At 43.4% G+C, this 21,230-nt stretch overlaps 1 protein-coding gene across 3 annotated transcripts in view; it reads left to right on the plus strand.

The window, feature by feature from the left end:
* Positions 1 to 21,230, plus strand: part of ABCA13 (ATP binding cassette subfamily A member 13) — a 384,829-nt gene that overhangs the window by 294,248 nt on the left and 69,351 nt on the right. For all 3 annotated transcript variants that reach the window (XM_034665342.1, XM_034665320.1, XM_034665331.1), the window contains 2 exons: positions 924 to 1,116; positions 3,518 to 3,627. In XM_034665342.1, coding sequence (XP_034521233.1) covers positions 924 to 1,116; positions 3,518 to 3,627 — 303 coding nt within the window. The remainder of the gene's footprint in view (positions 1 to 923; positions 1,117 to 3,517; positions 3,628 to 21,230) is intronic.

Here is a 21,230-nt window from a genome sequence, read left to right on the forward strand (position 1 = left end):
AAACCAGGAAGTTGATTGTGGTACAACGTTAACTCCGTGGGCTGTGCCAATTTAGTGATTAAAATGTTGGCATGTTACACTTTACGGGGGAAATTGAAATTTACTTAAAATTAAAATGTGCCAGGTTGAAAATCATAAGGAAGATTGAAAAGGGAGCAGCTCAGATTCAGAGCAAATAAATTTGAATTGAAATTAAATTTGTGTTCCCCGACAAATACTTACTAAATCCATTATGTGCGGTGTTGTGCGAAGTACTTGCTGTACAATCCTCTTTCACAATCCAACATGTTCTATGTAACTATCATGTTTAGGCTCTTTTATGTACAATGCACTTTATTTAAGTGACCTATCTGCTAAGAGTGCTTAGACAAGATGACTCCTTGTAATCATCTTGTGATACAATCTTTTTCCACCTTGCACAGAAGTCTGGAATGGCTTTATTGTTCATAAAATTTAGAAGCATCTCTAGTTGGGCATTTGTCCACTTTGCTCTCTTTTAGGAACATGAACGTTCCCTTCACATTAGGGGATGAATGTGGACTCTTGCTCGTTATTTTTTCTTAAAGATTTTATTTATTTCTTTGAGAGAGAGAGTGCGAGAGCTGGAGGGAGAGGGAGAGAGAGAATCTGAAGTAGACTTCACCCTGAGCGCAGAGCCTGATGGAGGGCTCGATCTCACGACCACGAGATCATGACCTGAGCCGAAACCAAGAGTCATCTGCTTCATCGACTGAGCCACCTAGGCTCCGCAGACTCTTTCTCATTATTAATCATGATGGCAGAAGTAGGGTGTGTGGACCAGAGCTGACAGTGCAGGCTCAAGACCGTATCTTCTGTTTCGACAGGTCTCTGACCTTTCAGTCTCTTTCGATTCTTCCACTGCCAGTTCCCAGGTGTGAATGAACCCTTACTTCATCTTCCAGGGGTCAGTCTGCCATCCAAGGCACAGTCACGTCTTCCAAGGACATAGATGTGGAAAAAGAGCAAATAAGAGTGTTGAAAGGAAGAACCAGCGAAGACCTTCTCGTGTTATACAACCTTAGTAAAACCTACGGAAGCTTCTTCAAGAGGACCATTGCTGTACGAGATATTAGTTTGGGCATACGAAGAGGAGAGGTAAGGACCTTCTATTTGTACCCCTTTCTGTTACAAACCTGTGTATCTCTAACTGCATCTGCTTGTGTTAGGCTTAGAGTATCTGCAATTGGAGCCAAAAGCTTCCAGATTTCTGGAATTTCTGCAAAAATCACTAGACATAGAATCTGAGTAGGGAGTCTATCAGCTCCTTCCCCAGCGAAAACTTTGCTGATTGATGGATGGGGTTTATTCTGTTTCGCCATTTTAAAAATTTCATGTGATTGAAGAGTTTTAATCATTGTTTGGGCTATGGGGTGACATTTTATTGAGGGCAAATATTTTATCAATCCAATTAATTCAGGGAACCTCTTCTAACTTTTACTTGGACTTCTGTAGTTTTTAAATGGCCAATTAAACCCATCTAGTAAAATGTTCCTTGGGAAAGGGAAAGAACACTCACACCAAAGCAATAGCTCAGAATTTTTTTTTTTTTTTTTTGTGGACATGGCATTAATTCTCATAGAAATGTTTAATCAGAACTGATAAAAAGCCATGCAAATTGTTCCTGATTTGTGCTTAATTGCATAAAAAGAAATCAACTCTGAAAGTGATTACTTTTAATTAACTGTTAAAAATAAGAGCGGGACCTTGCGTTCATATTGTTCCCAGCTCCTGAGAAACTCGAGGCGGGTGACATGGTGACGTGACTGGCAGCCATGCTGCACTGTGAGCAGAGAGCAGGTGTTTCAGTGAGGAGTATTCTGAGGGAAAGAGAAGCCTGGGGACCAGTCTAAGTTGAGCCAGGAATATCCTTACGTGCTGCACTGTGCTTTGTGGCTGAAGAGGACAGTATGCTAAGGAAGGAGGGTTTTTGTGGCTACTATTGGCCACTCAGCCCAAAGACTAACCCTGCAACCTTTGGCATCATACTGAACCATGTGTCCTACCTCCAGTTCAAAAACCATTTTTAGTTTTGTTGCTACCTGTCGTGGTGGTTCTAAGCTGAAGGGTAAGAGAAAAACTGGGAGCACTTCAGAAGGGAGATGCTCCAGGGATCTGAGATGATCCGAGGTGTCACTTACATTTGAGTTCTGTTTGCTGAACTTTTTGTGAACCTAGTTTAAATACTTAGATGTAAAGTGCTTTGCAAAAGCCAGTGGAAGAGATAGAGATGACTGAGATATGTCCCTGTCCCTCTAGGAGTGAATACCTGGGTAGGAAACGGAAGACTGTGATCCCATAGCATGTTAGGTAATGGCATACGTGCTGCCCCAAGGCTGGGTGAGGTTAAAAGCGCATGAGCGGTACTGCCTTGGAGCTGTCAGTCCAAAAATGGAAGCTGGGTCCTTGTGTGGGATGGGAGAAGTATGGCTACGAAAGCAGGTGGCAAAGCAGGGAAGCTCCTGTCATCCAGAGGTACAAATTCCCTGTGGTGTTGAGGTAGGGCCAGTGCCAGGAAAGCCAGACCGGGCACTTTTCCAAGATTCAAGGAGCAGGGAAGTCTGCTGAAGTGAATAGACAGAAAGCCAGCTGATGCCACTGGAAAACAGAGGACTTGGAAGGAGATTTTAAGGACCACACAGACTCAGTCTCTCCCACAGAATCTCTGGCTAAGAATATACTGCAGATAAAGCCTAGGTCTAGAAAAGACAGCAAGAAGGCCATTTTTCACATGGAATATAAAACAACATTGAACGAAAAACACCCCCCAAAAACGTTGACTTGATGCTGAGTGTCAGAGTTTAGAGCTAATAGTGCTTTTCTTAACTAATGTCAGAATCAGCCCAGAGTTTGAGTTGGGGGTGGGGACAAGGGGAGGGGGAGTGGGGAGAATATTTTTAGAATGTACTTTATTTTTTGAAGATTTCATTTATTTGTTTGTTTGTTTATCTATTTATTTATGAGAGAGAGAGAAAATAAAATTGAGAGAGAATCTTAAGCAGATTCCCCGCTGAGCGTGGAGCCTGACTCGGGCCTCAATCTCACGACCTGAGATCATGACCTGAGCCACAACCAAGATTCGCACGCTCAACCGACTGAGCCACCCCGGTACCCCTAGAACGTACATTATACTATGCAGTGGCGTCAAGGGGATAATGATTACAATGATGTGAGTTCCAAAAACTATCATCCTCTACAAAGGGACACAGTTAGGACCTCTTTGGGACAGGCCCCCACCGGACGGGAGATCTCAGCAAGATCCCTGGTACCTGGCATTCACTTCTCACTCTTGGGAGCATTCCTTACACAGATTCACTCATCGTAGGTGATTGTCAATATGGTCACACTACTCAGACACCACAATCAGAGTGCTTTGTACAGTCGTGTGGTTTTAAAGGTCTGCGAGGATCGGAAGCCAGAAATGTCGGCTCCGAGCCGGCTGGTAAATGCTCTCTGCTGCGATTTAGATGATGTTCTCCTGCTTCTTCTCTCCTGTCAGTGCTTTGGGCTCCTGGGGCCCAACGGGGCCGGGAAGAGCACCACATTCAAGATGCTGAACGGGGACGCCCCTCCGACCTCAGGACGCGCCGTCGTCAGGACTCCCACAGGGTAAATCCAGATGGGGTCGTTCTTGCTGCCTGTGGACAGCCGCGCCCCCGCAGTTCTGTGCCTGGAGTCTGAGACGCCACTTCCTCCAGACTTACCCTCCAGTTAGCTCCTCCTCAGACAGGGAAGAGCCTCCAGGGCCGATGAGATAAGCTCCCTATGTCTGGCCACAGGGTCAGGAACCTGTTGGCAGAAAGCAGGCAGGGCTGACCTCTTTGTGGCCCCGGGTGGACTCGAGGTGTCTGGCCGCTGATGCAGGATAGCGGGAAATGGCCAGGGGCTGGCTCTTCTTGCTTTAGCAACAGATCCAGCTCCAAACACTCCCCGCTCATGGGACGGCGGCCCCGGGGGGCTACGTGGTTTCCCTCTTTCGCCACCCAGACCCCCTCTTTCAGGTCATTAACAGCTTGGGCTGGGGAGAGTGAATGTATGAAAATCTGGACAGTGGCATTTGGGGGAGCAGGGAAGACATCTATTCCCCTCGCCGCAAAGACCATGCAAGGTGCTGGTCTGCGTGTCACAGGCTGCCCGAGGCCACCAGGTCCCATGGAGGCTCTGTGGGCAACCCCACAGAGTTTTATCCCCAAGTGTCACTCCTAATGCAGCCTGTTAGGGTGCACATCACCCCATTCTCTGGTTCCTTCTGAGCCACACTGCTGACTTGGGGACACGTCCCCGGGGGTGTGGGTGCCATCAGAGGTGTGGTCATCGAGTCACTTAAAGCTCTGACTTCTCTGTCCCTGCTCTGGTCAAGACCCTTAGAGGTTCTTGTCTCTCCTAAGAAGGAGGTTCCAGGTTCTAAACCTCTCTGGAGGCTAGATTGGATGCTTGCTTCTTGCTTTAAGTTTGCCCGAGGAGCCGACTTGCCCCCATCGCACTAACTAAAATCTCACACTTGCAAGGTTAGGGCTCTTTCCAGGCAGGCCCTCCGTGTGCCATTATGTGCGTCCTAATATGGATGTTTCCACGGCCCCATCTACGCACACTTCTTCCTCTCCTTACCGGATTACAAGGCCCCTGGAGTGTGTCTTTTATTTTCTACTGCAGCGAATTCTTTGCAACTTGACAATGTGGATAATAGATTTGGGTGTCTGTTGCTCAACTTACATAAGGAAAACCATGTCCTCGGAAGGTCCTTCTGTAAATCGCTCCCGTCTAAATACCATGGTTGATTTCATAGCCTGTCTGCTGGGGTCACCGTCACTCCTAAGCGTGCCTGGAAATAGTGTCCTTGAGATTTGTATGTATGGGTTCAAATAGAGTCATGGAGAAACGGTGTTCAAAAATGCTAAAATCACCCATGAATTAGCTAGTTCTTTGCATCGAAGAATACTTACTGTCCTTCTGTGATGTGCCAGGCACTGGGAGGTTTTCTTGGACTCCTAAAATGCAGTGTTTATATTTACATGTCTCCTGCTACTGTAATTTAGATATACATTCATATCTGTGTGTATATATCTAACTTTTTAAAAGATTTTATATATTTATTTGAGAGAGAGAGAGAGTGCGAGCATGAGCAGGGGAGAGGCAGAGGGAGAGGGAGAAGCAGACTCCCGGCTGAGCAGGGAGCCTGATAATGTGGGGCTTGACCCTCAGATCATGACCTGAGCTGAAGGCGGGCGCTTAACCAGCTGAGCCACCCAGGCGCCCCTCTATCTAATTTTATCTATTATCTGTGTGTGAAGTATGGGTGAATAAATGTGGTGGTTGTGTGGAGAGATGCATATTTTAAAATCAGAGAAGAATATAAGGATCTTTTATTTGGTATACTTCCTTTACATTATTCCACGAGCAACTCCTAATCCCCTTCAATAATAGTTATTGTTTTAATTTTTTACAAATCTGGTGGGTATGAAATCTCGTTAAATCAATTTGCACTTCCTTGATTATTCATGAACTTGAGTGCTTTTCCCACGTTTATTTGTTTGGTAGGTTTCCTTCCTGCCAATTGCCTGTCATGCCCTTTGTCCTTTTCTCTATAAGGTTGTCTGTCTTTTTGTTACTCATTAACATAAGAGTTTTTCATACATTCAACCAGAAATTAATCTTTTTTAATATTAATTTTTATTATTTTTAAAATTTTAATTTTTAAAAAATTTTATTTAAATTCAAGTTAGTTAACATATAGTGTAATATTGGTTTCAGGACTAGAATTTAGTGATTCATCACTGACATATAACACCCAGTGCTCATCCCAACACGTGCCATCTTTAATGCCCATCCCCCAGTTACCCCATCCCTCCAGCTACCCTCAGTTTGTTCTTTAAAGAGTCTCTTATGGTTTGTCTTCCTCTCTGATTTCATCTTATTTTATTTTTCCTTCCCTTCCCCTATGTTCATCTGTTTCGTTTCTTAAATTCCACATATGAGTGAAATCATATATTTGACTTTCTCTGACTTATTTCACTTAGCATAATACCCTCTAATTCCATCCTCGTCGTTGCAAATGGCAAGATTTCATTCTTTTTGATGGCTGAGAAGTATTTCATTCTATATATCACATATATACATTGGGTGTGTGTATATATACACAGACACACACACACATCTTTATTCATTGGTCGATGGACATTTGACCTTTTTCCATAGCTTGGCTATTGTGGACATTGCTGCCATAAACATTGGGGTGCATGTGTCCATTTCAATCAGTACTTTTGTAAACTTTGGGTAAATACCTAGTAGTGCAATTGCTGGGCCATAGGGTAGCTCTATTTCTAACTTTTTGCGGACGCTCCATACTGTTTTCCAGAGCGGCTGCACCAGTTTGCATTCCCACCAACCGGAAACTAATCTTTTACATGTTTGATGTGTTTTAAGAATTATCTTTCGGTGGTGCTTTGAATATTCACTTTGTTTTATAAGTTTGTGTGTGTAGATGTTTGCAGTTTTGATGAAGCCAATTTATCATTTTTTTCCTTTGCTATTTCTTATTCTTTGAATCTTAAGAAATTCTTCTCTTTCTGCAGGGAGTTTATATTTAGATACACTGTGTGGTAGAAATATAATTTGCTGTTTTCCTTTTTTTTCAAATATATTTATTTATTATTTTGAAAGAGAGAGAGCAGGGAGGGGCAGAGGGAGAGGGAGGGAGAGAATCTCAAGCAGGCTCCCTGCTGAGCGCAGAGCTGGCTGAGGGGCTCGATCCCAGGACCCTGAGATCGTGACCTGAGCCGAAATCAAGAGTCTGATCTCAACTGACCGAGCCACCCAGGCGCTCCTTGATTTTTTTTCTATCCTGAGTTCTGATTTGCTTAATACCATTTTCTCACCAAGGTGTCTTCTCGTCCATCAATTGGAAGCACTTCTGTATAGAGCGAATCCTCAGATATGCTGGGGCTGTCTGCCTTGATTTCTCTCGCTTCGTAACACATCCCACGGGGCAGCACTGCCTGTCTGTCTTCCAAATTCTTGGTTTTCAGAATTGTTTGAACTCTTTGGGGACCTTTATTAAAATGTCACAATATTTACATTTTGATTGGGATTGCTTCACGTTTATACTATAATTTGAGGAAATTGAGATCTTGATGAAATTGTTTGCCTTTAACATGACTATAATATAGACATGTTTTAGGTAATTTACAAATATTTATTTTTAAAATATGTTATTTATTTATTTGAAATTATTTGAGAGAGAACGAGAGCAGGAGTGGGGGGAAGGGGCAGAGGGAGAAGCAGACTCCCCACTGAGCAGGGTGCCCAATGCAGGGCTTGATCCCGGGACTTGATCCCGGGACCCTGGGATCATGATCTGAACCAAAGGCAGATGCTTAACCATCTGAGCCACCCAGGCGCCCCTACAAAATACTATTTAATTATACTTTACAGTTTTCTTTACAGAGTCCTGGCATATCTTTTTTAGATTGATTCATCCAGATGAAATTGTCTCCATCAGGAAGTATTTAATCTTTTAATTGTTTGGTTTCTTTGAATTTCTTCTCGTCAGATTTTCTCATGGCTCGGGATGCTGCTAGCTGACCTCACAAGTCAGTGGGTTTGTGTGTTTTGCTTTGCTCTCTCTTTTCCTCTGTGTCACCCTCTATCCATCAATTTGGTGGTGCCTTCCATTCTTGATGCCCCAGCTCTCCCTGGCAGAGCCAGGGCTGTGTTACCAGGGTTGGGGTCCCAGCCTGCAGCTGTAGGGGGACTATCCCATTTCCAGTCATGGCACACGTTTGCCCGGGGGCTGTGCTGCTGAACAGCCTGGAGGATGAGAGGCTTTCTTGTGCCCTAAGTTCCCAGCCGCTTCTCTCAGCCTCTTGCAGGAGGGGTGGGGCCGTCCTGAGGCCCCGACTACCACACTGGACCTGGTCCTACTGCCTCTTCATCACACCGGAGTGCGTTCAGTCCTTGTTACGCCCCCATGATGAGTGCGTTGAGTCATGCAGGGGCCAGCCTCCTAGCTGCCCTGTCGCTCAGATCCGAAAGCCAGCAGGCTGTGGCTTGAGATCCCGCTCTAGCGTTCTCCTTGTTTCTGATGCCCAGAGATGTTCGAGGGTGTTTTTCTTTTCTAGACATTGACTACATAGCCTTGGATGAAGCAAATAAAACCCATTCATCAGTTTTTGCATATACAGGAAGATGTGTAAAACTTTGTGTCCACGATTTCCATTGATGGTATATCACATTTATAGATTAATTTGGAAAGAACTGAAATTTTTATTCTGCATCTTCTCTTCTGCAAACCTTGAACTATCCAAGAACTCTCAAAAGAACATGAAATGGAAGTGCATCTGTTGCTAACTAGAGTGCCGGTATTTCTGTTGTACTAAATGTGATGGTTTGAAAACCATGTACATATTATGTATTATCTTGTTAGTATTTTGCAATTTTATTTGAAGTTCTTTAAGGCAAATCGTAAATTTATCATTCTAACATTCACACACATGAATATTTTGTAGTTCTTTTTCTTTTGACATATTTATGTCATAAATAAAAGATTTTTGATTATTGATCTTTCCTTACCTTTCTGCAGTAAGCTTAATTTTGTCACGGATGCAAATCTTCTTTTATTTGTTAAATTTTATGTAGCATTTTAAATTTATGAATCAAAAGAAAAACTAGCTTGCAGTTGAAAGCTCCATTTTCTAACCGTCCTGTTAAATGATTCCTATTTTTAATTTTTATTGTAATTTTGACTATATTTTCTTAAAGACCTATTTACTTTTTTTTTTTTTAAGATTTTATTTATTTATTTGACTGAGAGAGAGGCAGTAAGAGAGGGAACACAAGCCGGGGGAGTGGGAGAGGGAGAAGCAGGCTGCCCGCTGAGCAGGGAGCCTGATGCAGGGCTCCATCCCAGGACCCTCAGACCATGACCTGAGCCGAAGGCAGATGCTTAACGACTGAGCCACCCAGGCGCCCCTGATATTCCAACTCTTATCTTTAGTTTTCATGGACTGGCTGGGATAATTTTATACAGAGTTGCTTTCACCACATTTTATTTGATTACCCAGAATATATAGTTCATATTAAAAATGAGACAAGATGCTTTTTATTTAACATTTTTATTTACCCTTTTTTTCCAGATAATCAGTTTGCAGCCATCCTCAGATGTGGGGAAAACTAGGGTTGATTTGCTGTTGGTAATGCCATCCTGGTTTCATTCTAACGGATATAGAATACATCACCGAGTTTTCTTCATGCCTGGTTTTCCCCTTTCCCCCTTAGGATCTCCGTTTTCCTGCCTCTCCCATTTCCCACTTGTCTGATTTCCTCCCCTGTGTACTAGGAAGGATAACTCGCAGGCTTGAATGGAATGTGCTGAGAGCTCCTGTAAAAGCCACCTTGTCCAGTAACAGGCATGGGCTTCTCATTTAAGGAATATTTGCTTTCCTTGGGCGCCTGGGTGGCTCAGTCCTTTAAGTGTCTGCTTTCAGCTCAGGTCATCATCTCAGGGTCTTTGGATCAAGCCCCACCTCAGGCTTCCTGCTTAGTGGGGAGCCTGCTTCTCTCTCTCCCTCTCCTCCTGTGTGTGCTCTCTTTATCTCTCACTCTCTTTCAAATAAATAAATAAAATCTTTATTTAAAAAAATAGAAATATTTGCTTTCCTAACTTAAATGAAGATGTTGGAGTCTTGAAAACATGCCCCACTCCAAATGCTACATGTTACCCGCTATGCTGTCTGAGCTGACTTTTTTAAAAAGGATTTGATATTTATTTGAGTGAAAGAGAGAGAGACAGAGGGAGAGACAGCATGAGCAGGAGGGGCAGAAGGAGAGGGAGAAGGGGAGAGAATCCCAACCAGACTCCAAGCTGAGCAGGGAGCCTGATGTGGGGCTCAGTCTCACCACCCTGAGATCCTGAGCCGAAACCAAGGGTTGGGATGCTTAACTGACCGACCACCTGGCATCCCAGTCTGTGTTGGCTCTTCACTGTTGTAATTGCTGTGTCCATGGGCAGAGGATACAATTATACTTTGGTTGGTCTGCATCAGTTGATAAAAACACCAGTATTTGGAGCTATGCTGTTCAACAGCAGGAAATAGAACTGATCAGTTGGGTGAGTGTTTAAGGTATGTGTGATCCTGGAGAAGACTCTGAAAGGGAATCATGTGTATGGAATGAAAGGTCTCTCAAGTTACTATGCTGTTGATTTTCCCTGCAATTGAAAAGGAAGAAGGTGTGTTTTTGTTGCTTGGATGGCATGCGTGCGTGCACGTGTGTGTGTGTGTTTCCCTAACTTCTCTATTTACCAGTACATATAGACAAAAGAATCCGAATTTCAGAAGCAAGCAAAAAATATATGGTCTATTTTCCTCATCCCTGGAAGCCTGACTCTTGTTCATAATTCCATCCCATCATTTGTAAACTAATTGGAAAATGAAATTCAAATAGCTGTTCTTGAAAGAAAGAATACATTTACATCTCCTTAATGGCCTACAAGTCCCTTTTATGCTACATATCTGTGTAATTAGTTTAATTATAACTGAATCACACTTGCATTAATTATATTTTTAACCTTGATTATTTGTAATGTTAATTGCGCATTGGTATTCAAGGAATTAAATGGGTAATTAGAACACAATGGAATTTTTAACTACATGGAGAGCCCATATACATCTTCCTGCCCATGGAGCTCATAATTTACGGCTACCTAATTGGAATACATTGATCCAGTCATTCATTATTGTAAGGTCCCTTTTGTGTCATTTTTGAGGTTTTGTTATCAGGAACAGGGCTCTTTTCATTTCTTGTTTAATTTATTAATGTCTATGAACGTGTGTCCTCAAATTTGAGAATATGTGTACAGAACTTCATAACTGACTGTTATAATTTGGCTTAAATCATCTTGAGCTCCTGGTACAACGCCAGTGGTGACAGATGGGAAGACTGCAGGCCAACGATCACATGCATTTTTATTTGGCCAGTACCTCGTATGCATTTTGGAAGTAGACTGCACTTGGTTAGAACATAGACTTCCTGGTTAAGATGGCGGAGGAGTAGGGGACCCCTTTTTCAGCCGGTCCCCTGAGTTGAGCTGGATAGGTACCAGACCAGCAGGAATATCCACGGAATCAGCCTGAGACGCAGGAAGATACATCTGGATCTCTACAAATGAACATCTCCAGCGCTGAGTATCGAGGTACGAAGCGGGGAGCCGTGAAACCGCGCACAGATATCGGAAGCTAAACAGAAGGGGGAGGGAGCCGCCGTGTCAGGGCGCCGGGAAGCGGTAGCCACCTGCAAGGGGGAGTGGACAGACCGCGGACCCGCACGCTTGAGACAGCAGGCTGAGAAGGGAGCTCCGGGAGCGTACGCGAGAAGGCTGGCGGTTGGCGGGCCACCTGCACGGGGGAGCAGGCAGACTCGCGGACGGCACCCGCGAGACAACAGACTTAGAACGCGAACTCCAGGAGCGCGCGCAGGGCGGCTGGCGGGCCACCTGCACCGGGGAGCGGGCGGACCGCGGACCCGCACTCTGGAAACGGCAGACTGAGTCCGTGAGCCGGGAGCGTGCACCACCAAGCATCTCACGGAGCTCCGGAGCTCCGGTGTGCTCACTGGATCGAGGCTGAGACCGGGAGCTCCGGGAGCGTCCGCGGGGCGGCTGGCGGCCGGAGGGCCACCTGCACGGGGGAGCAGGCGGACTCGCGGTCAGCACCCGTGAGACACCAGACTGAGACGGGGAGCTCCGGGAGCCCGCGCGGGGCGGCTGGCGGCGGGCGGGGTTGGAAACACAAAGGACAGAGACGTGCCGGCCCTGGAAGTGAGGGCTGGGACGCCGGGTGTGGGGCGCACAGCCCGGGATGCTGCAGGGTTGAGCAGCACCAACAGAAACAGAGTTAAAGTGGCCAGAACATCAGTGGAGAACGATCCGCGATCCCTCTGTTCTGAGACAGAGGCTGAATTTCAGCCGCTGCTGCTCTCTCAGAAGAGGCATAGCAAACCGCCAGGGAAAGCCGCCAGAGAACAAAAGCCCGGAAATACCGGCTCACAGGGTGCCCATCCCCATCCCCCCTCGCAAGGGACACAGAGACTCTACCCAAACAGGGTTTTCTGAGTACCTGCAGGCAGGCCCCTCCCCCAGAAGGCAGGCTGAAAAATCAAGAAGCCCACAACCCGGAGCGCCTGAGTGGCGCAGTCACCAAGCACCTGTCTTCGGATTAGGGTGTGATCACAACGCTCCGTAAGGAGTCCTTCATCGGGCTTCTCCACCGGGAACCTGCTTCTTCCTCTCCCACTCCTCTGCTTGGGTTCCCTTTCTTGCTGACTGTCTCTCTCTCTCTCAAATAAATAAATAAACTCTTTAAGGAAGAAGCCCACATCCCTAAGATCTCTATAAAACAAGGGCGCACGGCCTGGGTCCCAGTCAACACTTGGGCTCTGGACAACCCTGCAATCTCTCTTCATCAGAATGACGAGAAGGAGAAGTCCCCCCCAGCAAAGAAAAGATAATGAGTCTGTGGCCTCTGCCACAGAATTGGCCTCGGCCACAGAATTAATACATATGGATGTATCCCAATTATCAGAAATGGAATTCAGAGCAACAATGGTCAAGATGATGAGTAAACTTGAAAAAAGCATCAGAGAAAGCGTTGCTGAGAATATAGAATCCCTAAGGGCAGAAATGAGAGCGAATCTGACAGAAATTAAAAATTCTATGAGCCAAATGCAGTCAAAACTAGAGGCTCTGACGGCCAGGGTCACCGAGGCAGAGGAACGCGTTAGCGAATTGGAGGATGGGTTAGTAGAAGAAAAAACGAAAATAGAAGCTGGTCTTAAAAAAATCCACGCCCACGAATGTAGATTACGGGAGATTACTGACTCTATGAAACGATCCAATGTCAGAATCATCGGCATCCCTGAAGGGGTGGAGAAAAACAGAGGTCTAGAAGAGATATTTGAACAAATTGTAGCTGAAAACTTCCCTAATCTAGCAAGGGAAACAAGCATTCGTGTCCAAGAGGCAGAGAGGACCCCATCCAAGCTCAACCAGGACAAACCTACGCCACGGCATGTCATAGTGCAATTCGCAAATATTAGATCCAAGGATACAGTATTGAAAGCGGCCAGGGCAAAGAAATTTCTCACGTACCAAGGCAAAGGTATCAGGATTACGTCAGACCTGTCTACAGAGACCTGGAATGAGAGAAAGGCTTGGGGGGGCATTTTTAAAGCTCTTTCAGAGAAAAACATGCAGCCAAGGATCCTTTATCCAGCAAAGCTGTCATTCAGAATTGATGGAGAAATAAAGACGTTCCAAAATCGCCAATCATTAACCAATTTCGTAACCACGAAACCAGCCCTACAGGAGATATTAAGGGGGGCTCTATAAAGGTAAAAAGGCCCCAAGAGTGATACAGAGCAGCAAGTCACAACCGATACAAAGACTTTAAAGAGAAATGGCATCATTAAAATCATATCTGTCAATAATCTCTATCAATCTAAATGGCTTAAACTCTCCCATAAAACGCCACAGGGTTGCAGATTGGATAAAAAGACATGACCCATCCATTTGCTGTCTACAAGAGACTCATTTTGAACCCAAAGATGCATTCAGACTTAGAGTAAGGGGATGGAGTACCATCTTCCACGCAAATGGACCTCAAAAGAAAGCTGGAGTAGCAATTCTCATATCAGATAGACTGGATTTTAAACTAGAGGCCATAGAGAGAGATACAGAAGGGCACTATATTATTCTTAAAGGAAGTATTCAACAAGTGGATATGACAATTATTAATATATATGCCCCCAACAGGGGAGCAGCAAGATACACAAGCCAACTCTTAACCAAAATAAAGAGACATATAGATAAGAACACAGTAATAGTAGGGGACCTCAACACCCCACTATCAGAAATAGACAGAACACCCTGGCAAAAACTAAGCAAAGAATCAAAGGCTTTGAATGCCATACTCGACGAGTTGGACCTCATAGATATATATAGAACACTACACCCCAGAACCAAAGAATACTCATTCTATTCAAATGCCCATGGAACATTCTCAAGAATAGATCATGCTCTGGGACACAAAACAGGTCTCAGCCAATACCAAAAGATTGAAATTATCCCCTGCATATTCTCAGACCACAACGCTCTGAAATTGGAACTCAACCACAAGGAAAAACCTGGAAGAAACTCAAACACTTGGAGGCTAAGAACCATCCTGCTCAAGAATGACTCGATAAACCAGGAAATCAAAAAACAAATTAAACAATTTATGGAGACCAACGAGAATGAATACACAACGGTCCAAAACCTATGGGATACTGCAAAGGCAGTCCTAAGGGGGAAATACATAGCCATCCAAGCCTCACTCAAAAGAATAGAAAAATCTAAAATGCAGTTTCTATATTCTCACCTCAAGAAACTGGAACAGCAACAGAGGGACAGGCCTAACCCACTGACAAGGAAGGAGTTGACCAAGATTAGAGCAGAAATCAATGAATTAGAAACCAGAAGCACAGTAGAGCAGATCAACAGGACTAGAAGCTGGTTCTTTGAGAGAATCCATAAAATTGATAGACCACTGGCAAAACTTGTCCAAAAACAAAGAGAAAGGACTGAGATTATTAAAATTATGACTGAAAAGGGAGAGGTCACGACCAGCACCATTGAAATTGCAAGGATTATTAGAAACTTTTATCAACAGCTATATGCCAAAAAACTAAACAATCTGGAAGAGATGGAGGCCTTCCTGGAAACCTATAAACTACCAAGACTGAAACAGGAAGAAATAGATTTCTTAAATAGGCCAATTAACTATGAAGAAATTGAGTCAGTGATAAACAACCTTCCAAATAATAAAACTCCAGGCCCAGACGGTTTTCCTGGGGAATTCTACCAAACATTCAAAGAAGAAATAATACCTATTCTCCTAAAGCTATTTCAAAAAATAGAAACAGAAGGAAAGCTACCAAACTCATTCTATGAGGCTAATATTACCTTGATCCCCAAACCAGGCAAAGACCCCCTCAAAAAGGAGAATTACAGACCGATTTCTCTAATGAATATGGATGCCAAAATCCTCAACAAGATCCTTGCTAATAGAATCCAACAGTACATTAAAAGGATTATCCATCATGACCAAGTGGGATTCATACCTGGGATGCAAGCATGGTTCAACACTCGCAAATCAATCAATGTGATACATCATATCAACAAGAAAAGACTCAAGAACCATATGATCCTCTCAATTGATGCAGAAAAAGCATTTGACAAAATACAGCATCCTTTCCTGATTAAAACCCTTCAGAGTGTAGGAATAGAGGGTACATTTCTCAATCTCATAAAAGCCATCTATGAAAAGCCTACTGCAAGCATTATTCTCAATGGGGAAAAGCTGGAAGCCTTTCCCTTAAGATCAGGAACACGACAAGGATGCCCACTCTCGCCACTATTATTCAACATAGTACTAGAAGTCCTTGCAACAGCAATCAGAAGACAAAAAGGGATCAAAGGTATCCAAATCGGCAAAGAAGAAGTCAAACTGTCTCTCTTTGCAGATGACATGATACTCTATATGGAAAACCCAAAGGAATCCACTCCCAAACTATTAGAAGTTATAGAACAATTCAGTAAGGTGGCAGGATACAAAATCAATGCCCAGAAATCAGTTGCATTTCTATACACGAATAACGAGACTGAAGAAAGAGAAATTAGGGAATCCATCCCATTTACAATAACACCAAAAACCATACGTTACCTTGGAATTAACTTAACCAGAGACGTAAAGGACCTATATCCTAGAAACTATAGATCACTTTTGAAAGATATTGAGGAAGACATAAAAAGATGGAAAAATATTCCATGCTCATGGATTGGAAGAATTAACATAGTTAAAATGTCCATACTACCCAGAGCAATCTACACTTTCAATGCTATCCCGATCAAAATACCGAGGACATTTTTCAAAGAACTGGAACAAATAGTCCTTAAATTTGTATGGAACCAGAAAAGGCCCCGAATCTCCAAGGAACTGTTGAAAAGGAAAAACAAAGCTGGGGGCATCACAATGCCGGATTTCGAGCTGTACTACAAAGCTGTGATCACAAAGACAGCATGGTACTGGCACAAAAACAGACACATCGACCAATGGAACAGAATAGAGAACCCAGAAATGGACCCTCGGCTCTTTGGGCAACTAATCTTTGATAAAGCAGGAAAAAACATCCGGTGGAAAAAAGACAGTCTCTTCAATAAATGGTGCTGGGAAAATTGGACAGCTACATGCAAAAGAATGAAACTTGACCACTCTCTCACACCATACACAAAAATAAACTCCAAATGGATGAAAGACCTCAATGTGAGACAGGAATCCATCAAAATTCTAGAGGAGAACATAGGCAACAACTTCTATGACATCGGCCAGAGCAACCTTTTTCACGACACATCGCCAAAGGCAAGAGAAATAAAAGATAAAATGAACTTATGGGACTTTATCAGGATAAAGAGCTTCTGCACAGCCAAGGAAACAGTCAAAAAAACTAAGAGACAGCCCACGGAATGGGAGAATATATTTGCAAAGGACACCACAGATAAAGGACTGGTATCCAAGATCTACAAAGAACTTCTCAAACTCAATACACGAGAAACAAATAAACAAATCATAAAATGGGCAGAAGATATGAACAGACACTTTTCCAATGAAGACATACAAATGGCTAACAGACACATGAAAAAATGTTCAAAATCATTAGCCATCAGGGAAATTCAAATCAAAACCACACTGAGATACCACCTTACGCCAGTTAGAATGGCAAAGATAGACAAGGCAAGAAACAACAATTGTTGGAGAGGATGTGGAGAAAGGGGATCCCTCCTACATTGTTGGTGGGAATGCAAGTTGGTACAGCCACTCTGGAAAACAGTGTGGAGGTCCCTTAAAAAGTTAAAAATTGAACTACCCTATGACCCAGCCATTGCACTACTGGGTGTTTACCCCAAAGATACAGACGTAGTAAAGAGAAGGGCCATATGCACCCCAATGTTCATAGCTGCATTGTCCACAATAGCCAAATCATGGAAGGAGCCGAGATGCCCTTCAACAGATGACTGGATTAAGAAGCTGTGGTCCATATATACAATGGAATATTACTCAGCTATCAGAAAGAACGAATTCTCAACATTTGCTGCAACATGGACGGCACTGGAGGAGATAATGCTAAGTGAAATAAGTCAAGCAGAGAAAGACAATTATCATATGATTTCTCTCATCTATGGAACATAAGAACTAGGATGATCGGTAGGGGAAGAAAGGGATAAAGAAAAGGGGGGTAATCAGAAGGGGGAATGAAACATGAGAGACTATGGACTATGAGAAACAAACTGAAGACTTCAGAGGGGAGGGGGTGGGGGAATGGGATAGACTGGTGATGGGTAGTAAGGAGGGCACGTATTGCATGGTGCACTGGGTGTTATACGCAACTAATGAAGCATCAAACTTTACATCGGAATCTGGGGATGTACTGTATGGTGATTAACATAATAAAATAAAATAAAATTAAAAAAAAAAAAAAAAAGAACATAGACTTCCTAGTTGGTCGCAGTCCCCACCCCTCCGTATCGCCTCATTTCCGACACCATCACGTGTGTAGGTGGACTCTGCAGCCTCCAGATGGAATAAATTCTAATCACGATAGTTATAATGTACTGTGGCTCTAGGGTTCACCAAGCATTATGCTGTGTGAGGGCCTTGGCATTTTTTATCTCATCTGATAGTTGCAAGAACCTGGGGAAGACATCCTCACCCTGATTGAACTGCTCAGGAGTCTCAGGTGCAGGGCATTACGTGGCGTGCCAGAAGTCAGACTTCCGGAAAGGGGCAGAGGATTTGAATCCGAGTGTTCAACATAGAAGTTACCGGATCGCTTACTGTTTAAATTCAGGGCAGTGACTGTGTAACTGGAGTAGCTGGAGGACTAAGGTGCTGTCTCAGAGCCAAGCGATGTCGGCCTGGCCCTTCCTGAAAGCAGATCAGACTCTGGAAGTTTCTGGAGGGATAGGTTGTGCAACCTCACCATGAGGTCCATCATCCCTCGGTACTGGCTGCAAGGGACGGACAGTCTCTGTGAGGCTCAGGTGTGATTTTGTTAGCCCTGGGGCCTGCCAGCCTTTGGTACTCTGCGTGTCGCAAGAGTTTATAAACGTCAAGTTGCTAACAGTGTTGTGTCTAGCAGGCTGTGTCAGCTTTGTGCTGGTCCTGCTGATTCATGATTATCCACGGATAAGTATTTACATGGTGGAAAGGAAGCCATACAGATCCCAAACCCTATTTGCATATTTCCTTTCAGTTCACCTCTCTTGTTCTTGATCTGTTTTTTTTATTATAATAATGTTTTTTTATTATATTATGTTAGTCACCATACAGTACATCCCTGGTTTTTGATGTAAAGTTCGATAATTCATTAGTTGCATATAACACCCAGTGCACCATGCAATACGTGCCCTCCTTACTACCCATCACCAGCCTATCCCAATCCCCCACTCCCCTCCCCTCTGAAGCCCTCAGTTTGTTTCCCAGAGCCCGTAGTCTCTCATGCTTCATTCCCCCTTCTGATTAACCCCCCTTTCTTTATCCCTTTCTTCTACCGATCTTCCTACTTCTTATGCTCCATAGATGAGAGAAACCATATGATAATTGTCTTTCTCTGCTTGACTTATTTCACTTAGCATTATCTCCTCCAGTGCCGTCCATGTTGCAGCAAATGTTGAGAAATCGTTTTTTCTGATAGCTGAGTAATATTCCATTGTATATATGGACCACAACTTCTTAATCCAGTCATCTGTTGAAGGGCATCTCGGCTCCTTCCACAATTTAGCTATTGTGGACAATGCAGCTATGAACATTGGGGTGCATATGGCCCTTCTCTTCACTATGTCTGTATCTGTATCTTGATCTGTTTTTTTTTTAAGGTTTCTTTATTTATCTTTGAGAGAGAGTACGAGCAGGGGGAGGGGCAAAGGGAGAGGGAGACCAGCAGACGCCCCGTGGGGCAGGGAGCCTGATTCGGGGCTCAATCCCAGGACCCTGGGATGAGCTGAAACCAAGAATCGGATGCTCAACTGAATGAGCCTCCCAGGTGCTCCTACCTGTTCTTGATCTTGATCCTTACTTCCGGTAATTGGTAAGACTTTCATTCTGATCTCAATAATAACAAAACTTATATATATATGTACACATGTATATATATGTGTGTGCATACATACGTGTGTGTATATATATATGTACATTTAAAATATTTCTTTCAAAAAGAGCTTGTATATAGCAAAACTTTTAGCCTTTTCAGACATAGGTATGCTCATATTATGGTATTTATCCAAATAAGTATTGGCCATATACACATGTGTATATATATGTGTGTGTATGATATACAATAATATACAATAATATATAATATAATATATATAATTATATATGTAATTTTTTTTGTAAAACACAGACACTTTTATTTACACTCTAGAAAGCAAACAGCCTGCCCACAAGGAATAATTAGAACCCTTCAAGTATAGCTCCTCCATTCATCTGTGTAAATTGTTTTTCTGGCCACTAGGTAACTTTAAACTTTCCTTTCAGAAACTGCACAACTTCACGTATTTCAAGATAACGTCTAACTTGGTAACAATGTCACCAATTTCCTGAGGCCATTACTTAATATTTCGCATAGAAAACCACGGTGCTTCTCAAGCAGAAGGATAAGAAGATACTCATACCTGCACAGTTTGTAGCAAGACTGTGGAATCCATATATACAGACAAGATCTTAAAGGAAAGAAGAGAGAAAAAGATCATAAAGGAGTAAAATTAGGCTGTGCCTGTTCAAAATAGCAGCTACCAACCACTGTGGCTTTTAAGCTTCATGAAGTTTTGGGTTTTTTTTTTTTTATTTTTTTTTATTTAGTTGGAGGGGGGAAGGGCAGAGGGAGAGAGAATCCCAAGCAGACTCCATGCTGAGCCTGGAACCCGATGCAGGGCTCGATGACATGACCCTGAGCTGAAATCAAGAGCCAGACGCTGAACTGGCTAAGCCACCCAGGCGCCCCTAAGCTTCCATTTAAATACATTCAATGATCAGTGTAAGTCAGTGGCGTTAGCAGGGGAGTATGTGAGTTTAACAGTGTCTGTTTCGGACAGATACAGAGCACTTCCGTGGTTGTAGGAAGTTCCCTTGGACTCGTGCTGACTTAGACCAAAGCCCACCTTCTCAGCAGCAAGACTATAAACAAACAACAGAACGGCAGTGCACAGGAAGGATCTGGAAGAAAGCACTGACAGGTTAACAGTAGTCGTACCTGGGTAGGGACTATGGATAATTTCTATTTGTTCCTCGTTTCCTCCTTTCCTTTCCAAATCTTGTATTATGATCATGTGTTAAATTGTCAGGGAATTAAATAATAAACAATAGAAAAATTCTTTTAAGACCCAGGCATTCTGGGGGCACCTGGAGGTCTCAGTGGGTGAAGCATCTGCCTTCGGCTCAGGTCATGGTCTCAGGGTCTTGGGATCTAGTCCCGTGTGGGGCTCCCTGCTCAGTGGAGTCTGCTTCTCTCTCTGCCACTCCCCCTGCTCCTGCTTGCTCTCTCTCTCTCTCAAGCAAATAAATAAAATCTTAAAAAAAAAGACAGGCATTCTCATCACACGTCAGATAAACATTTTTGGAGTCTGTTCCATTTTAATGCACAAAATTGGGATAGAACTTTCTTCTCTGCCCTGCCCCCCTTGGCTTCCTCCAGTCTTAAGAGATCGCTCTCAGAGAATTCATGTGAGCAGTAACTGTTAGGCACCACAATACCATCACATTGCTAAGTGTTCTGGGTATCACACCTAGGAACTTATATACAGCTTACCGGGCTTCATTTAAACCACCGTAATACCAATATTACAAAAAAGGTATAGGACTCATTTATTGCTTATAAAGGCCTGATTTTTCTTTAGGCTAACATGAGTCACAGATTAGAGTAATTTAAATCATAACCTCGCCAACTAGGAATTACTTGAAAATTTGTCTCTCTCCCATTTTAAATTAAATGGCGATTTACAATACTAATATTGACTTAGGAAAACAATGAAGGGAAATTGTCTCTAATCTTACATGAAGGTGGTTTTTTTTCTTGAAGTCCCAGTTTTGAAAAAAAAATTCTATCATCTCTATCTATCTATCATTTGT

This window comes from Ailuropoda melanoleuca, chromosome 1, assembly GCF_002007445.2.
Source record: "Ailuropoda melanoleuca isolate Jingjing chromosome 1, ASM200744v2, whole genome shotgun sequence".
Lineage (NCBI taxonomy): Eukaryota > Metazoa > Chordata > Mammalia > Carnivora > Ursidae > Ailuropoda > Ailuropoda melanoleuca.